The sequence below is a fragment of the Etheostoma spectabile genome, chromosome 11, assembly GCF_008692095.1.
Source record: "Etheostoma spectabile isolate EspeVRDwgs_2016 chromosome 11, UIUC_Espe_1.0, whole genome shotgun sequence".
Classification (NCBI taxonomy): domain Eukaryota; kingdom Metazoa; phylum Chordata; class Actinopteri; order Perciformes; family Percidae; genus Etheostoma; species Etheostoma spectabile.
In genome coordinates, this window is record NC_045743.1 from 52,289 (window position 1) to 70,555 (window position 18,267).

The window sequence follows — 18,267 nt, forward strand, 5'->3', positions numbered from 1 at the left end:
AAGAATGACAATATCAGATGATTCATTCCTCCATTTGGGTTATCACGCTTATCTACACAGGCAATCGAAGGCCTGCTAGTTTGCCTATATGCTCATCTCGAAACATAAAAAAAAACAGCTTGTGAAACAGTATCACAAGTGTGTCACAGTGGAGTTGGGAGATGCAAGAAGGCGCAGACAGCAAGAAAGAGAAGTAGCACAGGAAGTGGCTGAGGTCTCGTTTGAGGCAAAGAAACGTTGATGCTCACCCAAACGCTTCGACTCTCCAAACCAGCTGGCGCAGTGCAGCAGGCGTTTTCTTCTGTATTCCTCTCGGAGATCTGGTTTGTTAGACGAACAGGCTGGAGGGAGGTCTAGGGTCCAGTCTGCTGAGGAGAATTTCTTCCAGGTAGGTCACCCACAGGTGTTTGTACATATTTCAGATCCAGCTTTGTGCGAGGCTCCATCAGAGAACATTAAAGTTCCACAAATTCACATGTGTGTACACACTTCACTCAGCTGTACAGGAAGGTGCATTTAGGGTGCAGTGATGCATTTCGTTTAGTTTTGAAAGCATATGTGACACTTTGTCTTTTCGTTATCACACTTGTCAGTTGAGAAAGAGCTTGAGTGCGGTCACTGTGTCTCACTTTGGTTAATGTAAGAGGTGATCTAAAGTTGATAAAAGCTAAATTTGGAAAAGCTTTACCTAGATGCCTTTATACATTTTTGGTATATTTTAACCAATGCTTTTAGGTTATCAAATAATGCGAAGATGCAACAATAAGTGGTTTTACAGTAAATTACATTTCATAAAAGTTGCACCATTACGGCGGGAGGGTGGGAGGTGAAGATGACAGAAGTCAGATTTCAGTTACACAATAAAACAGTAAAATATCAATAACAAGCGTTTTCTTTATCCAAAAGCATTTTTTTTTACTGTGTATTGTCGAAAAAGGACACAAAGTCATTTACACACTTGTCAGTTGTATAATGTGTGGGAGGCAGCAACTGTCACCATTTTTATTGTGCGCAAACACCTGTTCAAACAAATAAGATCATGACAAATATGATCACAGAAATGTAAAAATATACCAATAAATACCATATCAATGTACCGTGGTTATAGTAACTGTAACAGTCTTCCTGTGAAGCATTCTTGGTTCCCCTGAAACAAGCTATAAAAATCTAAGATATTACTCTCATTATATATAGTGGAAACTGAAAAGACAAATAACCATAGATAAAAGATAATTATGGAGTGTGGAGAAGACGACTATTTCTTATTATTTTTATCTGTGTTTTTAAAAGAAGCCATGCTCGGTATTTCGTTCATGCTTTACATTTCGGTGTTTTGAATCTTGAATGACAAGGATGTAATGCCATACAGTTACATACTGGTATACCACCGGGTAGTACAGGTGTTTGCAGTACATTAAAAGTTACACCAAACATCGCTGCAGCTGATTTAGAAGAAAAACCACAACGCAGTAAACAAAACTTCCTCGAACTGTCGTTGCCGACAGACTTCGGCATATTGAGACATTAATGCTGTTTGTCAGGGAAAGAGAAATAGCTAAAAAAGATTTAGAAAAGAGAACATCACAACAGGATGAATAACTTGATACAGGGGAAACTTAACGATAAATCAGACTACACTGTTGAGAGAGACACAACAAATATTGTCAAAGATGAGTTGGCTTAGAGAAGAAGTAAAAAAAAAATCAGCATGAATGAACATTTCCTGTAGATGTTTTCTTCTGGGGTCAAAACAACACTCTACACACTCTACTACCAAACAACCCTGCAAAGATTAAAAAGTAATGTTGTGTTCACTGAAGCTTTTATCATGTCTCCATGTAGAAAGTCTCACCAGCGGAACAACCAGCATCCTCAGCCAGAGGAGGCCAATGAAATGGGGTAAGGTGTTTTTGAGGGTGAGGTGTTTTTCAACATTTCTCCTCTTGATATTTCACATTTTTTGCAATAATTCAACATGCTTGTATAATATATACCAGTGCTAATAGTTAAGGGGGTTGTTGGTCTCATCACTTACTGGAGTACTGAGCTTTGAAACAACATCACAGAACATTAAAGTGTTGGATTTCCCTATTGTCTTCTTACCTTTCAGCCTACATCCATTTTGCATCAACCATTTGCATCCCTAAGATGTGTGTAATGCTCAGAGTGACAGTATCCACATGCTGTGTTTTTTAAAGATTACATTTTTTAAGCATTGAAATATGTTTAAATATGTGAATATTTAGGCATTTATACTCTGCACTGCACACTTCTATTCTATTCAATTCTAAACAACGATTAAAGCTATTAATAACTGCTTGGAATTTAAATTGTGCGGAAACACACTTAAAAAGCATGAAAAACAAAGAATTCAGATAGATTTACTTGTTTTCCAGTGGTGTTCTGTGTATTACGAGACCTGTCAATCAATTTAAGAATGACAGCAGGTTCCAATCCTGTGTTATCAATATTTTGGTGGTGGACTAGGCTCCTTATTATTATCCTTAATGCTTTTCATGTATATTTCAATTCGAAAAGTTAATCAAAAATGAGAAAATGCTTTACCTTCTTTCTCTGAATTTAAAACTGAAACATTTTAAACACATTCTTGCCTTTGTTTTACATAATGTCTTCACATTTATATTTGTTTCCGTTTTTGACCCAGACTTAACATGTCAGGAAACAGTTTCAAGGGAAGGAGTGCTTGACTTGAACATGATTCACTGGTTCCTCCTTTTTAGATCACAGGACATGCAGTACAAAACAGATACAGTAAGGCACTTTTGTTTGCTGCAGGGCTTCTTTGAGGACATTTCATTAATCAAATGATTCGGATTAGAGATGGGTAAATTCACCGTGTTTGTAGAGTCTGCCAAGTCAGCTGAAGGAAGACGGTATTTGTACACAACCTAAGAGGAAGTGTTGAGTGATAAAACTCCAAAACACTTAATGGAAAAGTTTGGTAAGCTTACTGTCACTGCTTTAGTTTTACCCTCATTTCCAATAAATGCATCGTACATAATAGGTTGACAATATAAAGACCATGAAGCTTTTCATAAAATTTCTCATCTTGTTGTCTTAAAAAGTGCAGAGTCGCTCGGTGTGATGAATCAAAACCTTCATTACGTGTGCACGGGAGAGAACATTGGCGTCTTCTCCCGTGCCTTCAGAAGATCTGTCCTTATATACAATCTATAAAGCACCAAAAGGACATTAGCTCCTCTCCTCAGACAGGAGATATTTGAGACATGCATGTTACAAACGTGCTGTACCTTTCAGTTTCAAGTTCAGTTCCTCCTAAAATTCATAAGTCATGTTACTGTACCTCACACATCCCTGTGTTGTGTAGAACATGTTCCTTTAAGACTTTTGTGTTTCAGTTGACCTTTAATACATAGCTAACAAACCTTACACTTCATCAAACTCAAAACATGAAAAAATCTTAAATCTAAAACATTAAATTCTTACAAACTGTTATGGATGCAGGCTCAACATTATAATTCTTGAAAGCCTGATGCCTCTGTTGATGTTGAGGATGCAAAATTAGATTAGATTCAACTTTATTGTCATTACACATGTACAGGTACAAGGCAACGAAATGCAGTTTGGGTCTAACCAGAAGTGCAATAGCAGTAAGTGCAGGATATATACAATGGTTCCGTAAGTGCAAGACATGGATATGTAATGAATAAATATAGAAAAGAATACTATTATAAACAGAGTTTTACAGATGGGTTTGTCCTATGAATACAAAATATAGATAACAGGTATTGTGAGCAAGATTTACAGCTAGGAATTTGGTGGATATTACTATAATTGCAAATTTTTTACAGATATGTGCAAACAGCATAATATACTAATGAAATAAGGTAAAGTTTGGGCAGAAACTATCCGAATTAAAGTGCGGTGGAAAGTAATTGCATATTACAGTTAAAGTACGGTAGTGCGGATGTAAATGTAAACAATTGGTACTGTATATAAATAAACAGTCAGCAGTGCAAATGAAATGTAGGTAGTGCAAAAAGGTAAGTAGTGCAAAAGATGCAGATGTAAACAGTCGTTACTATAGTAACAGTCAGCAGTGCAGATGAACATTATAATATTGCAGATAACAAAATGGAGGCAGGTGTGAGGAGGGAGAGGAGAGTCTGTCAGTATATGAGGGGAGTGGGATCAATGAGGATTAGAGTTCAATAAAGAGACAGCTCTGGGGAAAAAACTGTTCTTTAGTCTGCTGGTCCTGGTTCGGAGGACCCTGAACGCCTGCCGGAGGGCAGGAGAGAAAACAGTCTGTGGGCTGGGTGAGAGGAGTCCTTCAGGATGCTGCGAGCTCGATGCAGACAGCGTTTCCTCTGGATGTGCTCGATGGCGGGCAGTGGAGTCCCGGTGATGCGCTGGGCGGTTTTCACCACCCGCTGCAGTGCCTTGCGCTCTGCAACAGAACAGCTCCCATACCACACTGTTGCACAGTTTGTCAGGATGCTTTCTATTGCACAGCGATAGAAGTTCACCAGGATAGTTGAGGAAAGCTGATTCTTCCTCAGTGTCCTCAGGAAGAAGAGGCGCTGGTGAGCCTTCTTGACCAGGCAGGAGGTGTTGGTTGACCAGGACATGTCCGCCGAGATGTGGATCCCCAGAAACTTGAAACTGGAGACACGCTCAACAGCCATTCCATCGATGTGGATGGTGTCGTGCGTGCCTCTTGGCTCCTTTCTGAAGTCCACGATGAGCTCCTTGGTTTTGGTGGTGTTGAGGAGCTGGTTATTTTCAGTGCACCATGTGGCCAGGTGCTGGATCTCTTCCCTGTAGGCAGTCTCATCGTTGTTGCTGATGAGACCAATCACCGTAGTGTCGTCCGCAAACTTGATGATGGAATTAGATTCGTACACAGGCTTGCAGTCGGAGGTGAAGAGGGAGTAGAGAAACGGGCTCAGCACACAGCCCTGTGGTACACCAGTGTTGAGTGTGATGGACGTGGAGCAGTTGGAGCCTGATCGAACATTCTGGGGTCTGTTGGTAAGAAAGTCCAAAATCCAATTGCACGTGGAGGTGTTGATGCCCAGGTCTCCAAGTTTGGCTATTAACTTAGCCGGGATGACAGTGTTGAATGCTGAGCTGAAGTCAACAAACAGTATTCGTGCATAAGTGTTCTTATTGTCCAGATGTGTGAGCACAGAGTGCAGTGCCATGGAAACCGCATCCTCTGTGCTCCTATTGCTACGGTAGGCGAACTGGTGTGAGTCCAATGTTGATGGTAGCGAGTCCTTTAGGTGTGCCAGGACCAGCCGCTCAAAGCACTTCATTACGATGGGTGTGAGTGCTACAGGGCGGTAGTCGTTAAGGCACTTCGGGCTGGAGTGTTTTGGCACTGGCACAATGGACGTGCATTTAAAGCATGTTGGTACAGCAGCTTGGGCAAGAGACAGGTTGAAGATGTCTGTAAAAACTCCAGCGAGCTGCTCCGCACATGCCCTGAGTACGCGTCCAGGGATGTTATCCGGTCCAGCAGCCTTGTGCGTGCTGATCGTGCTCAGTGCCTTGCAGACATCTGTGGAGGAGAGTGTGATGGGGGGGTGGTCAGCTGAGGGTTTGAGCTTGGTGGCAGTTTCTCTGTTGTCTCTTTCAAAGCGAGCATAAAAGTCATTAAGCTCGTTCAGGAAGTTGACATCAGTGGCTACGGGGTGGAGTGAGTGGGTTTATAGTCACTGATGGCCTGAATGCCCTGCCACATGCGTCGAGGATCAGCGTTGGAGAAGTGTCCCTCTATCTTCAGCTTGTAGCAGTGCTTGGCCTCTTTGATGCCCTTTTCAGATTTGCCCTGGATGTGCTATAGGCCTGTGCGTCTCCTGATCTGAAGGCAGTATTGCGTGTCTTCAATAGGAGTCGCACTTTCCTGTTCATCCATGGCTTCTGATTTGGGTATGTGGTGATCTGCTTCTGGGTTGTAACAGTGTCTATGGTGGTGTTAATATAATCCAGTACAGAGGAGGTGTAGCAGTCAATGTCCGTGTGAGAGCCACTGGTGGCTTGAGTAGCAAACGTACTCCAGTCTGTGTGTAGAAACCTTTCCTGAAGTGATGAATCTGCTCCTGCAGGCCACACCTTGATGGTCTTCACTGATGGCTTCACGCGTTGATGAGAGGTGCATATTTGGGGGTGAGGAACAAAGAAAGGTGATCTGACTGTCCCAGGTGGGGGAGGGGTGTCGCGACGTAGGCTCCAGCCATGTTTGTGTAAACATGGTCTAAAGTTTTGTTTCCTCTGGTGTGACAAGAAACATGCTGGTGAAATTTGGTAGCACTGACTTCAAGTTTGAATGAATGATGTGAATGAAGTACATGCTGGTCTTGAAAGTGTCCTCCTCCTCATCCTTCTCCTCGTCCTTCTCCTCATCCTTCTCCTTATCCTTCTCCTCATCCTTCTCCTCCTCCTTCTCCTCCTCCTTCTCCTCCTCTGTAGGGGCAGTGGAGATGACAGCGGGCCAGGGAGGCTGAGCCTCAGATTGTCTCGCCTGGGCAGCAGGCATCAGTCCAGGGATCCTCCGAGACCTCCCGCTCAGCCGGAGAGACTTCCTGCTCCACCTGACAGACCTGTTCAACAAGGTTTGTGCGTGTGTTCTCACTGGCTCTCTGTAGCTTTGATTTCTATTACAAATTATTGATCCTATCTGATATGATGACAAGAAGAAATTTACGTGAGGTTTGTGTCCAAAGTGTAGTAGTGTAGCAGTGCCAAGCACCTGCAGCAACAACAGCATCATGTCTTTCCTCATCTTTCAATATCTGTTCTCTAATTGGGTTTGACAGATGACAGGCCTTCTCCACCAGCCCCTGCTCCACATTCACCTCCAGCTCCGGTTCCTGCTCCAGCTCCGCTACCTCCACCCATGGAAATGCCACCTAAGCGCCCAGACAAATCCACAAAGCCCAAACTTCCCCCTCGGCCGCTGTCCAAGGTGTTCAGCAGCACTGACCATGGAGCAGCGGTTTTGCAGGTATTGTTTCTTATTAACAACAATTTATTTGGGGACACAAATATAGAAGAAAGCAAAACGTTCTCTACATTGATTAAATCCCTGGAATTGGTGTGGGGTTTTCAATTTTGCCAATAACACAGAAAAGGTACTTTTTGTAGCTTTTAACTTCAATTTATCATTTTAATCATCAATTCATTTGACTATAGTCTATTTTTCTTCTAAATAAGAACCACATTAGATTAAAACATAATACCTTATGTTATGATGGGGATTTAAAGAATTTGTCTCACACTAAACTGAAGGTAAAAGCATCTTTAAAATGATCTGGTCCTCCTACTGTTGCATACTGTTTGTGATATACCCCCCAAATCCAACACCATTAAAGAGACAAAGAAGAATCTAGTAGGAGCATCAATCCCCTCAGCAATTTCATACCTTTATCATGACAAATAACTGATATAAAAAAAATGCAACATGTGAAGCCCGTTCATGAGAAGTATTGTTTTTCCTCCAGGGCTTTGATGCTTTTCGGGCAGATGAGACTCTCTGTGATGTCGTCTTGGTTCCCGGGGACAGCACAGCCACTTTCCCAGTCCACAGAGTCATCATGGCTTCGTGCAGTGACTATTTCAAGGCAATGTTCACAGGTGAGATGTCCTGGTTTCATTGGGTTGAAAACAGACAATCTAGGACAGTTGGGCTTTTAAGTTCAAGACATGGTGAAATACACACAGTGTCAAGTGCATTAGCATGTGACAACAACACTACATTTGGATGGACAGGACATTAGAAACACATTTCAAGAATCCACCACAGACCACAGTATCGACAAGATTCCACAGCCATGCTAGCTGCTCTGAGAGCTGGTCTTCCATTAAGCTACATGCAAACATGCTCCTGCTAAAATGCTGTTGATTTATAGTGTTAGGTAAAATTAACCAACCCGTGTTCTTTGATTTGATGAGGATGAAGAGAGGCCAGAGTTCCAATGGAGAATTAACAAAAGGTTTAATGAAACAAAATGATGAAGATGATTTGACAAAGACAATAAGACACAAAACGTAATAACACTGCAGCTGACAGCGGACCTGATCCATGCTTCTCCCTGATGGAGTCACATTAGATCAGTCCTGAAAATTTCTAAATCACACACATGTATTCCCTAGAGTAGAGGGTGGTTCCTCAAGTGAAAACTCTCCTTATTGGTCAAATTAGACCACACCTGGCCACAGGATCCAAGTCAGCGTCACCTATTTTCAAACTACTGAATGCATATGCTTTGTTCCAATCAAGTCCCAAAAGGCTGGGACAGCCATTACCTTTCCTGTGGGGACAGTGAGCTGCCTCGTGTATGTTAACTGATAGATTTGGCCTTATCAATTCTTCAGAGACAGAGGACCAGAGAGGGAAGGTGAGGGACAACAGGGCCTGTCTTGACCTCTTCACAGAGACAAAGAATATTATCCTAACCTGGCTACATTGTTTTTTACTTTTTAAAACTCAACAGTAGCTGGTACAATTTTAACAATTTTGACCATCTTTATTACTATGATAACATGCTAAAATTTGCTAATTATCACCACAAATAAAAGCCATGTTTTTACATACAGTTAAGGTTAAAAACATCTAAGACTTAGCTTGTCAGGCTATTATTAGCATGCTCACATGCTAACTTTAGCGTGTGCTATCAATACAGCTACTACTAGTTCTGCTAAAATATACTACTACTACTATTAGTCTACTACTACTCTTTTCAATGGAGGTAAATATAAAATACCAACTTCTTTATTGTTATCAGAGCGCCACTCATACTTTCATTTTTAGATAAACATTCACAAATAGTAAAGTAAAGACACTTTGCGTTTAATTTCCTTTCAGTTTGAGCTTCACAGAAGGTTTCTGCATTTGAAAACATAATTAACCACGGTGCTTTGAATATCCTCACCCATATAATGTGTGAGCGGCCAGGCTTTACAGTGTCAGAGTTGTCTTTGTGTCTTGCTGAATGTGCACTTTGGCATCCTCCCTGCACAAGACAGTTCTTCTGAAACAATTCATTCACCTTGTCTTTGTCTCTTTGTTTTGTTCTTGTTCAGGAGGCATGAGAGAGCAGGAGATGAGAGAGATCAAGCTGCATGGGGTCACTAAGTCGGGTTTAAAGAACATTATAGACTTCATTTACACATCCAAAGTCAGCCTGGACATGGGTAATCTCCAGGACACGCTGGAGGCTGCAAACTTCTTGCAGGTCATGCCTGTCCTGAGCTTCTGTAATCAGCTTCTGAGCAGTGAGGTGAGGGATTTTATGATGTTGCATAAATTCATTAGAGGTCTAGCTTATCAAGCTGCCAGATTCCCCCTGGGTGCTTCCCTGTCCTTTAATGCCCTCTCTCTCCCTTAGTGTTTCAATTATACAGTACAAAATGAAAGACATTTATGAGTGACCTTTTTGATTGTTAACAGTTGCAGCTGCAAAATAGAGAAATTCAATGCAGTGCCAAGAATATTTTTTTTACTTACATTAATTTCATACATTCCCTTTAAATGTTGTTCTTCAATGCAGATCACCATTGATAATTGTGTGGAGGTGGAGAACATGGCCACAGACCTGCTTCTGGAGGATGTTCAGCAGAATATAGGTGAGCGTTCTTAAAACAGAGCACAGCATTGAAAGTGCAATCTTTCTTAAATGTTAATTAATATGTAGATGAGTTGGAAGATGTGATTGGAGCCTCTGTATTGGAAGTTTCAACATTTCAGATTCTCTTCAATTAAACATTTACAATCCCTAATATGGTCCATTATTTGTACCGTTTTTTTTTTTCAAAAACTAAAATTAACCATGTTGGATGATGATGATGATGGAGAATCATTGTTATCGATGTTGATCCTCTTTGTTGTATCAACCCTAGGTGAGTTTGTGAGCCAGAACCTCTCAGCGTTGGTGGAGTGTGGCCGCTACCTCCAGCTCTCTGAAACCAGCATGGCCAAAGCTCTGTCCAACAACTCCCTAAAGGGTTTCTCTGAGATGGACCTCTACCACATCGCCAAAGGATGGCTTGAACACAACTCCCCCAGTCGCCGCTCCTCTGTCTACGCCTTGATGCGCCATATTCGCTTCCCATTGATGAGCCCCAGCGAGCTGATTCAGATCTCCCAGGAAGAAGAAGAGGGAGGAGACTCCATGATGCGCTCTGAGACAGCCTGTGTGAACCTCCTGCTGGAGGCCAGCAACTACCAGATGATGCCTTTCATGCAGCCAGCTCTGCAGACTGATCGCACACAAATACGCTCAAACAACACCCACATCCTGGCTCTGGGTGGTGTGATGCGGCAGCAGCTGGTGGTGAGCCGGGAGCTGAGGCTGTATGATGAAAAGACGGGCTATTGGCGGGCGCTGAAGCCTATGGAGGCACCGCGTTACCAGCATGGAGTGGCTCTTCTAGGCGGCTTCCTCTTTATTGTTGGAGGTCAGAACACCTACAGTTCACACTATACACTCTCAAAAATGCACCAAATACAGGAAGCTAAAATGACAAAATGGCACTCATGGTCCATTTAAATAATAGAAGTATGTTCTCCATGGTTGAAAATCCTAGAGTACAGAAACATACTGTGACCCAGCCATTGTTGGCTTGGCAAATGGGAACTGTGGACCAGGACTTTTTTTTACAAGTTAAAGTCCTTAAAAGTCATGGTACTTCGTGCATCATGAATCAAAGTAATGCCAAATTATATTAAAAAATAAGAACTATAAATAACTGATTTTATAAGAATGCATCCCCCATCCGCTTTGATTAACTCTGATTCTTGTTGACTTCACAGGCCAGAGCACCTACGACACCAAGGGTAAGACGGCCATTGACAGCGCCTACCGCTACGACCCGCGCTTCGACAAGTGGCTGGAGATTGCTTCACTCAACGAAAAGAGGACTTTCTTCCACCTAAGCACTCTGAAGGGGAAACTGTTTGCAGTCGGAGGAAGGAACGCCTCAGGAGAGATTGGTAATTATTGTTCCACTGCAGTCAGTACTGCTTTTATACTGTAGGCTGACATTTATTCATAAGTTGTGTTTCTGGCCACCTGATGAATGTACAGTGTTCAATCATTTTTAGCTCTGTTTTTGGTCACCCCAAACTCCTGAGGAAAAAACCTGACTATGTTGATTAGCTAGTCCCTAACTGTAAGTCCCTAACTGTCTGCTGTTTAGTGCATAGCAGGTAGTGTACAGTTTTTTTTTTTAAAGCTTTTTGGCTGAAAACAGCAGCCTGCTGCAGCTGAAAATTACACTTTGAAAGCAGTAAGAGTGAAACAAAACAGTACAGTGGTGAGCCGGACAGCTAAACAATGAACTGGAACTTAATGTCAAGTGTTTAAAGCTGAAGGGAGCTGTAGAATCAAGTGATTCAGAAGGCTGATAGGAGCCACCCCTCTCCCATTGTTCAGTTGAGTAAAAACATAGATTATATCCCTTTTCAACTAGCATATCAACAAAAAAATTTAAGAAAAGTTCTAAAACCAGAACTTACAGTATACTCAAAATGCTGCTGCTATGACTGCAGTCACTACTACTGGAGATTTTTTTTAACTGGGCAAAAAAAGAAATATATGAATCTGGATTCTTTGCTTGCACTTGTAAAAATAGACCCGATACTTAAATAAAATTCTGCTTTTCCCCAAACATCTCTCTGTCACTTTGATCAGACACGGTGGAGTGCTACAACCTGAAGAAAAATGAGTGGACCTTTGTGAACAACATGGTGGAGCCTCACTATGGACACGCTGGAACAGTTCACGGGGATCTAATGTACATCTCAGGTAAGATAGCCTTTATTATTAGACTCATGGTCCATAAGGTAGGCTAACACACACTCAGGGTTTATCTTGTAGTGCATGGTTTCTGTTGCCCCCATGACGAATTCTAAGTGATGGCAACAAAATTGCCGGCGCCACCACATGATACAAGCCTTCTGTGATCGGACGCTCCTTTGCATCATCGTTTGCACCGTAGTCTTTCCATTGACTATGTATACAACATTCATGATGAAATATAACAATTTGTTTCACATTGTCTGAAAACAATTGTTCAGCTGACTTCTGTTTTCATAGCACAGCAATAAGTAAAGTACCAAAGAGCTAAAAGATGAAATCAAATTCACAATTTATAAAATAAACTAAGGTGGCAGTGGTTCAAAGTAAATGTAATGTTTTCAAACAGCACACGAGCACAGAGCTAAAGTTGCTTATTTAATAAGATGGACCCAAAACTACTTCAGAATGTGTTAAAAGGCACAATGGATGATGCACAACGGTGTGAAGTCCTCATACCTAAATAAGAAGTCAGCGACTCCCTAACCTACAACTACGACCGCTGTGATGACTCTCATTTTCTGTTCTGCTATCTCTAAGGTAAAGGTCTGGCTTTTAGTACTATGTGGTTAGGAAAACATCACAGCCACGGTTGGAGATATAGAAAGCTTGCCTTTGTGTGAAAAGAAATCAACATTGACTATTCGTAGGAGGACGCAACTTTGACACACAGTTATGACACAACGCGCTTGGCACACCTGTGCATCCAAATTTACTTCCTTAATAAGGTTTCTCCCCACTTGCATGCAACTTGACAGTCATTATTGAATAATACCCAAGCAAAGGTATTTTTAAGTGTTTCAACAAATTACCAGTCTGCTTTTCTGCATTTGGGTCCTGCATTTCCTGAGCTGTGACAGATACCATCTCTTTAAAAAAACAAAAAAAAGTCTTCACACTCCCCAAAAGTGATTAAAATTGTTGTTAAAACTGAATTAAATTTCCCACAAGCAGAAGAAGACCTGATGTGAACACTTAAAAGCTTTTAAAAAAAGAGCTCTAAACCTTCAGTCTGAAACAAAACTAGAAACCATAATTCTGGACTTACTAACCTTGCTAATATATTAGTAATGGGGCACAGAGTGTGTGCACAAGGCAAACACTACCTTTCAAATGAATGATGATGCGTCTTCCTGATGGGCGTGCTATAAAACATCACAAACCCTCTGGAATCAACACTGGATGGAGGTGGAGAGGAGGTCACTGAACAAACTGTTATCTATCATGGATAACCCTGACCACCCTCTCCACCCCACACTGGTCCAACAGAGGAGCAGCTTCTCTAAGAGGCTCCACAGTTTAAATGCCGCACGGACCGCTACGGGAAAATCATTCCTACCTCAACAATAAAACTCTTCAACACGTCATCCTGGGGCTAGATGAGACTCGAGACACCAAAATATTACAATAAGGGCAACCGGCCCGATTGGGTCATTTACTTTTTTAGCATGCTCATACTTAAACAGTTGCACTTTTTTTTTTTTCCATTTTTGTATAGTTTAAATACTTTTCTTAATTTTATTCTATTTTGTTATTATTTAATTTTTTCATGTATATTGTATGTATGTATATTTGGTGTGCTGCTGTAACACTGTAATTTCCAATATTTTTGGGTCAATAAATATCTATCATCTATCTATCTATATCTATCTATCTATCATCTATCTATCTATCTATCTATCTACCCTATCAGGACAGACAGAGGATTTAGGATTTAGTCCTTGACAGTAGAATCACCCACAACCACCCTGCAGGGAAACTCACTCAGCCCTGACATTCGATTGGGAGTCTTATGGTGTTTTTCCATCAATGGTACCTGCTCAATTTGGCTCGATTCGACTTGCCTGCGGTGCCCTGTCCTCCTTTTTCCATTGCAGATCAGTTCTGCCTTATGCATGATGTCAAAGGTTTATGGTTTTTGATCATCAAAGGCAAATTTAGTTTCAAAAGAAGCTTAAGGCAGCAAAAGAAAAAACTGAATATTGTTGAAACATGGCGGGTTTGTTCAAGACACCCTGAACAACGAATAGTGTATTCTCTCCGACCAATCAGTAGTCTGCAAGTTTTTACGTCACCTTTCGGTATCGCCTCGGCCCGCTTGGAACTCGACTAAGATGGTACTAAAAATAGTGCCTGTAACAGGTACCAGGGACTTTTTTTTGTAAACCAAAATGAATTGAAAACCAAAAAAGGTGAGTAGAATCGAGGCCATGCAGTGGAAAAACGGCATAACAGTTCAGCAGCTTGTAGGACTCAGACCACATTGGAGCTCTGACTAGTGTCCTCAAGACAGAATGTTTTATTTCACTTCTAAAAACAGTTTTTGCAAAATTGTCTACAAGCGACAAAAAGCGTCCCTTTTGACGAGATGACTTATTGACAAAGCTTGGGTGGCAGGTCGATTTAAAACCACTTCCTGTTTAGCAGCAGACTCTCATGAGCTGCTCTCTTTTCTGTTTCTTAGCAACCTTGGACAGGAAACCAGCTTCTCAGGTTGAGAGCCAAAACATAAGTTTCACACGCAGGACTGAGCAGCAGGAAACACAACTAGACCTGTGGTGGAAGTGGGTTTATATACATTTTAAACCCACAGCTTTCATAAGCTATAATGTGTTGATGATGTTTACCAGAATGCACAATTTACTGTATTTAAATCATAGATTAATTTCATTCCACCAGTTTTTAAGTTGAAACTCAGGCTCAGTATTAAGTTAAAAAAAGATACAAAGTAAAAGATTTAAAGTTGCAGGACAATTGATTTGATTGAAAGTACATTTTGCCACATCTATACAAAGGTACACACATTAAGTGCTGTGTGACTGTGGACCACTAAGAGAGAAAGATTCAGAATACAAACCAGTGAACATTCATCTTATTGAAGTGTTGTGTCTTGCATCATCAGCTTAACATGAGTATTACAAGCAGAAGAGAAATCGTATCTCTTATCTGTTTTATCTTTTTCACACTTAAAAACAACAAGTGGTCTCCACTTATTTAATAGTCTTTCAGTTTTCAAGTATTGAGCATGTGTGTGTATTTCAGGCTTGTTTGTAGTGTGTAATAACAACAAAGTGAAAACATTGTAATTTACTCTGTGTGATGAATAACGTATGAATTATACTTAATTATTACCAAAGTTACAATCTCAAAGATCTTTGTTTACTGCTCTTTGGTGGCACCTATGGCAATAAGCAGTAATTGCAGGTGTGTTTTTGAAAGTTTCATCATCTGCATCGCTCCTTTGCGTTCCAGTAACCGTTTACTTGCAACGCCAGCAGAGACTAGAAAAAAACGTTACGCTGCTTTACACACAGGTTAGTTGACAAGCGAGTCTTTTGCGTTAGCTCCGCCTACCCTCACTGGCAAACAAACCACTGCTAGTTGATGGAAAACGCATCACTAGCTGTGCATCCCTTGGGATTTTTCCCCATGAATGTCACCACAGACACCCAGGTCCTAATACTGCAAATGCAAGAGCTTTGATCAGCTCAATCAACATTGTGTTGCCTCATTCGACAGTAGATAGTGCAAACATTTGTTCAAATGAAAAATCTAAGATCAATGCTTTCATTTTGACATTTATCAACTAAATAATTGATTAATTGAAAAAAAATCATCACCGTAATCAACAATAAAATTGATAATTAACTGCAGCTCTAAAATCAACCACATTTTCACCCTAGGAAAGGTTCATGTTCACTGCCACATAAGTGTAATAGTCATGTATATACATGTCATGTAGCTACCTTTTAATGTTAACATACTGTAACATTTGTTGGATTCTCTTTTGTCACACAGGGGGCATAACCCGTGACACGTTCCAGAAGGAGCTTTGGTGTTACGATCCCATCGCCGACACGTGGAGTCGTCGAGCCGACATGGTGGAGCTCCGCGGCCTACACTGCATGTGCACCGTAGGAGACAGACTCTACGTCATGGGCGGGAATCACTTCCGAGGCAGCAGCGACTACGACGACGTCCTAGGCTGCGAATACTACAGCCCGGAGACAGACCAGTGGACGGTGGTGGCGCCAATGTCAAGGGGCCAGAGCGATGTCGGCGTGACAGTGTTTAACGGACAGATCTACGTGGTGGGAGGGTATTCCTGGAACAGCAGATGCATGGTTGACATTGTGCAGCGTTATGATCCAGAACAGGATGTGTGGGACCAGGTGTTCAACGTGCTGGAGCCTCTGGGGGGGATTCGTGCCTGTACAATGACAGTTACACTGCCAGAGGGGTCAGTGGATGAAGCTCAGATACAGGAGTGCCCGTTGCCAACAGCGAAGAGCTGATCATGCACCACAGACGTCGGGGGTTTCCAACTCTGTCAGACCAGAATTGGCAAGAAGAAAATGACCTGCATGCTGTGAGGAGAAAGAAGGCAAAACAGGAAACAGCGTGGGTTGCAAACACGAGCTGTCGTGGCCAGCTACCTAACGTTAGCATTCAACACATAGAAAATGATACACTTCTCTACTTTGCTCTGTATCTTTAGTGCCGTTTGCTGTCCTTGCATTTAGCGTCAGCCATGTAGCATCCGTCCTGCTCCGTCTGCTTGTGTGCTTTCACTCTGCAGTTTCAGTACGTTAACCCTTTGTGGTCTAAGGGGATTTTTAAATATTTTGCTATATTCTCCATTTAAGGGTAATTGCACATAACATGATCCCATGTGTTTCGTGTCAAAATGTTCAGCACAAACTCGTCATTCTGTGTATTGACATCAAAATTGTTCCAGAGAAATTTACAGATAGATCATTTGGCCCTAAAGCGGAAATATTTCTCAAATCTCTTGCGAAAAACATACCAACACTCACTTGTTTTGGTGCTTGAAATTAGTTAACAGAAAGTCTTGGGTTCACAAAAGTAGCGTAATATCTGAATAAAATAGTAACAAAATGTCTAAAATAAAATTTTACAAAATCACTTTGGGTAGGAGTTGTCAAACATCGCTTGGATTCAAAGATGCGTCTTTTGTCCTCAGAGGGTTAAAGGACACTATACATCGTACCCACCCTCCCTCTCAAATTCCCTGGACATTGATTCCCTGGACATTGATTCCCTGGACATTGATTCCCTGGACATTGATTCCCTGGACATTGAGACTCCAAGTGATTAAAAAGGAAAAGATTAAGCTCTGAAAGAATTGGCATAACCAGAGTTATATATGGTGTAAGCTTATTTTATCTTTTCATCACTCTCTAAAAATCTCATATACAGAACAAACACAACCCTGACGCTATCTTGCTAACAAGCGCTGGGATGACACACAAGCTGAGAAGAATCAGCTGATCTCTCTGTATAATTTTAAAGTATGAAGGAATGTGTCAAAAGCAACATTGAGGCTCATCTCATTTGTTTCATGATAATCAGTCACATGATGCTAGACAATAAAGACAGCATGTCTTTATTATGACACAGACTAACACAGAAAGCCACACAATTCATAATAAAACCGAGCTAAATAGAGCACACATCCAGCAGTAATGTACAAAAATGGATGGACAAATGTTTCATTGGTTAGGTTTTGTATATTTTATTGATATGCAGTGTTATAAAGTGTTTTTAAAAAAATAAAATATTTGATTATGATCATCATGTCACACTAAGAATCACATTATTCACTGTCAGCGAAGACCCATTAGCCGTTAAGACAACAAGAAAAGATGTTATGTAGTTCTTTAACAGCTACAGTTGCACATGCATACGACGCACACACACAGACTCTTTGGCACGTCTCATGCAAGTGAATGACGATGAAACTACCCTTGAGACTTTATCCTTCACCTTCCAGATAAGACACCAGACAGCTGTGGTATCAACTGCTATGCCAAGGACTACAAACACAAAAAAGCAGACAGCTACTATACACAGAAAAGAGGCCCAAAGCAGTCCCTTTTCCTAATTTCATTGTACTCACTTGTCCACTTAATTCAGATAAATCATCATAGAAAAGAACTTGGAAAGGAGCCTGCAGCTCAACATGAAGAGACTGAATATTTTGGGCTTTGGCTTAAAAACTGAAGAACAGGAAATGTTATGATTACGATCACGAGAATCCTGGTTAGAGACTGTAAAAACCCCGCAGCGCTCGGAGTTTTCACCACACAGCTGCCGTTTACCAATTACTGAGCAAACCATGGCCAACCATCATTCATCCCAGTGCAAGGGAAAACATGTTCGGCCATTTGGCCAACACATGTCACCTTGACATGTTGAATCTTGTTTTATTTGGCTGATCTAGCCTTGTATCGTCCTCAGGAGTGGAAGATATTTAATTAACGTGCCGGAGTACACATCTGATCTACTCGCCTGACCTTTTAAAGGATTCTCATAAAACTGTTCCTCTGAGATTCTAAACAAAGCAAATGGTCCGTGCTTGTAAAGCAAATGTCTCCCTTTTGTCTTCTGCTGATGAGGA

The 18,267-nt window shown here is 41.4% G+C and overlaps 1 protein-coding gene across 1 annotated transcript; it reads left to right on the forward strand.

The window, feature by feature from the left end:
* The first annotated feature begins 147 nt into the window (after nucleotides 1–147).
* Nucleotides 148–16,219, forward strand: si:rp71-68n21.9 (kelch-like protein 9). Its single transcript, XM_032530032.1, has 11 exons — nucleotides 148–388; nucleotides 1,843–1,899; nucleotides 6,460–6,602; nucleotides 6,807–6,994; nucleotides 7,491–7,623; nucleotides 9,073–9,269; nucleotides 9,540–9,615; nucleotides 9,889–10,446; nucleotides 10,802–10,981; nucleotides 11,682–11,795; nucleotides 15,645–16,219. Exons 2-11 carry the CDS (start codon nucleotides 1,895–1,897, stop codon nucleotides 16,139–16,141), a joined length of 2,091 nt encoding a protein of 696 aa, XP_032385923.1. The 5' UTR covers nucleotides 148–388; nucleotides 1,843–1,894; the 3' UTR covers nucleotides 16,142–16,219.
* Nucleotides 16,220–18,267: the final 2,048 nt, after the last annotated feature.

Excerpts from the sequence above, each read along its gene's own strand:
- si:rp71-68n21.9 (XM_032530032.1), top strand. Across the intron at positions 6,603-6,806 it reads TGACAGACCTGTTCAACAAG|ATGACAGGCCTTCTCCACCA; the intron begins GTTTGTGCGTGT and ends TGGGTTTGACAG. Across the intron at positions 6,995-7,490 it reads ATGGAGCAGCGGTTTTGCAG|GGCTTTGATGCTTTTCGGGC; the intron begins GTATTGTTTCTT and ends TTTTTCCTCCAG.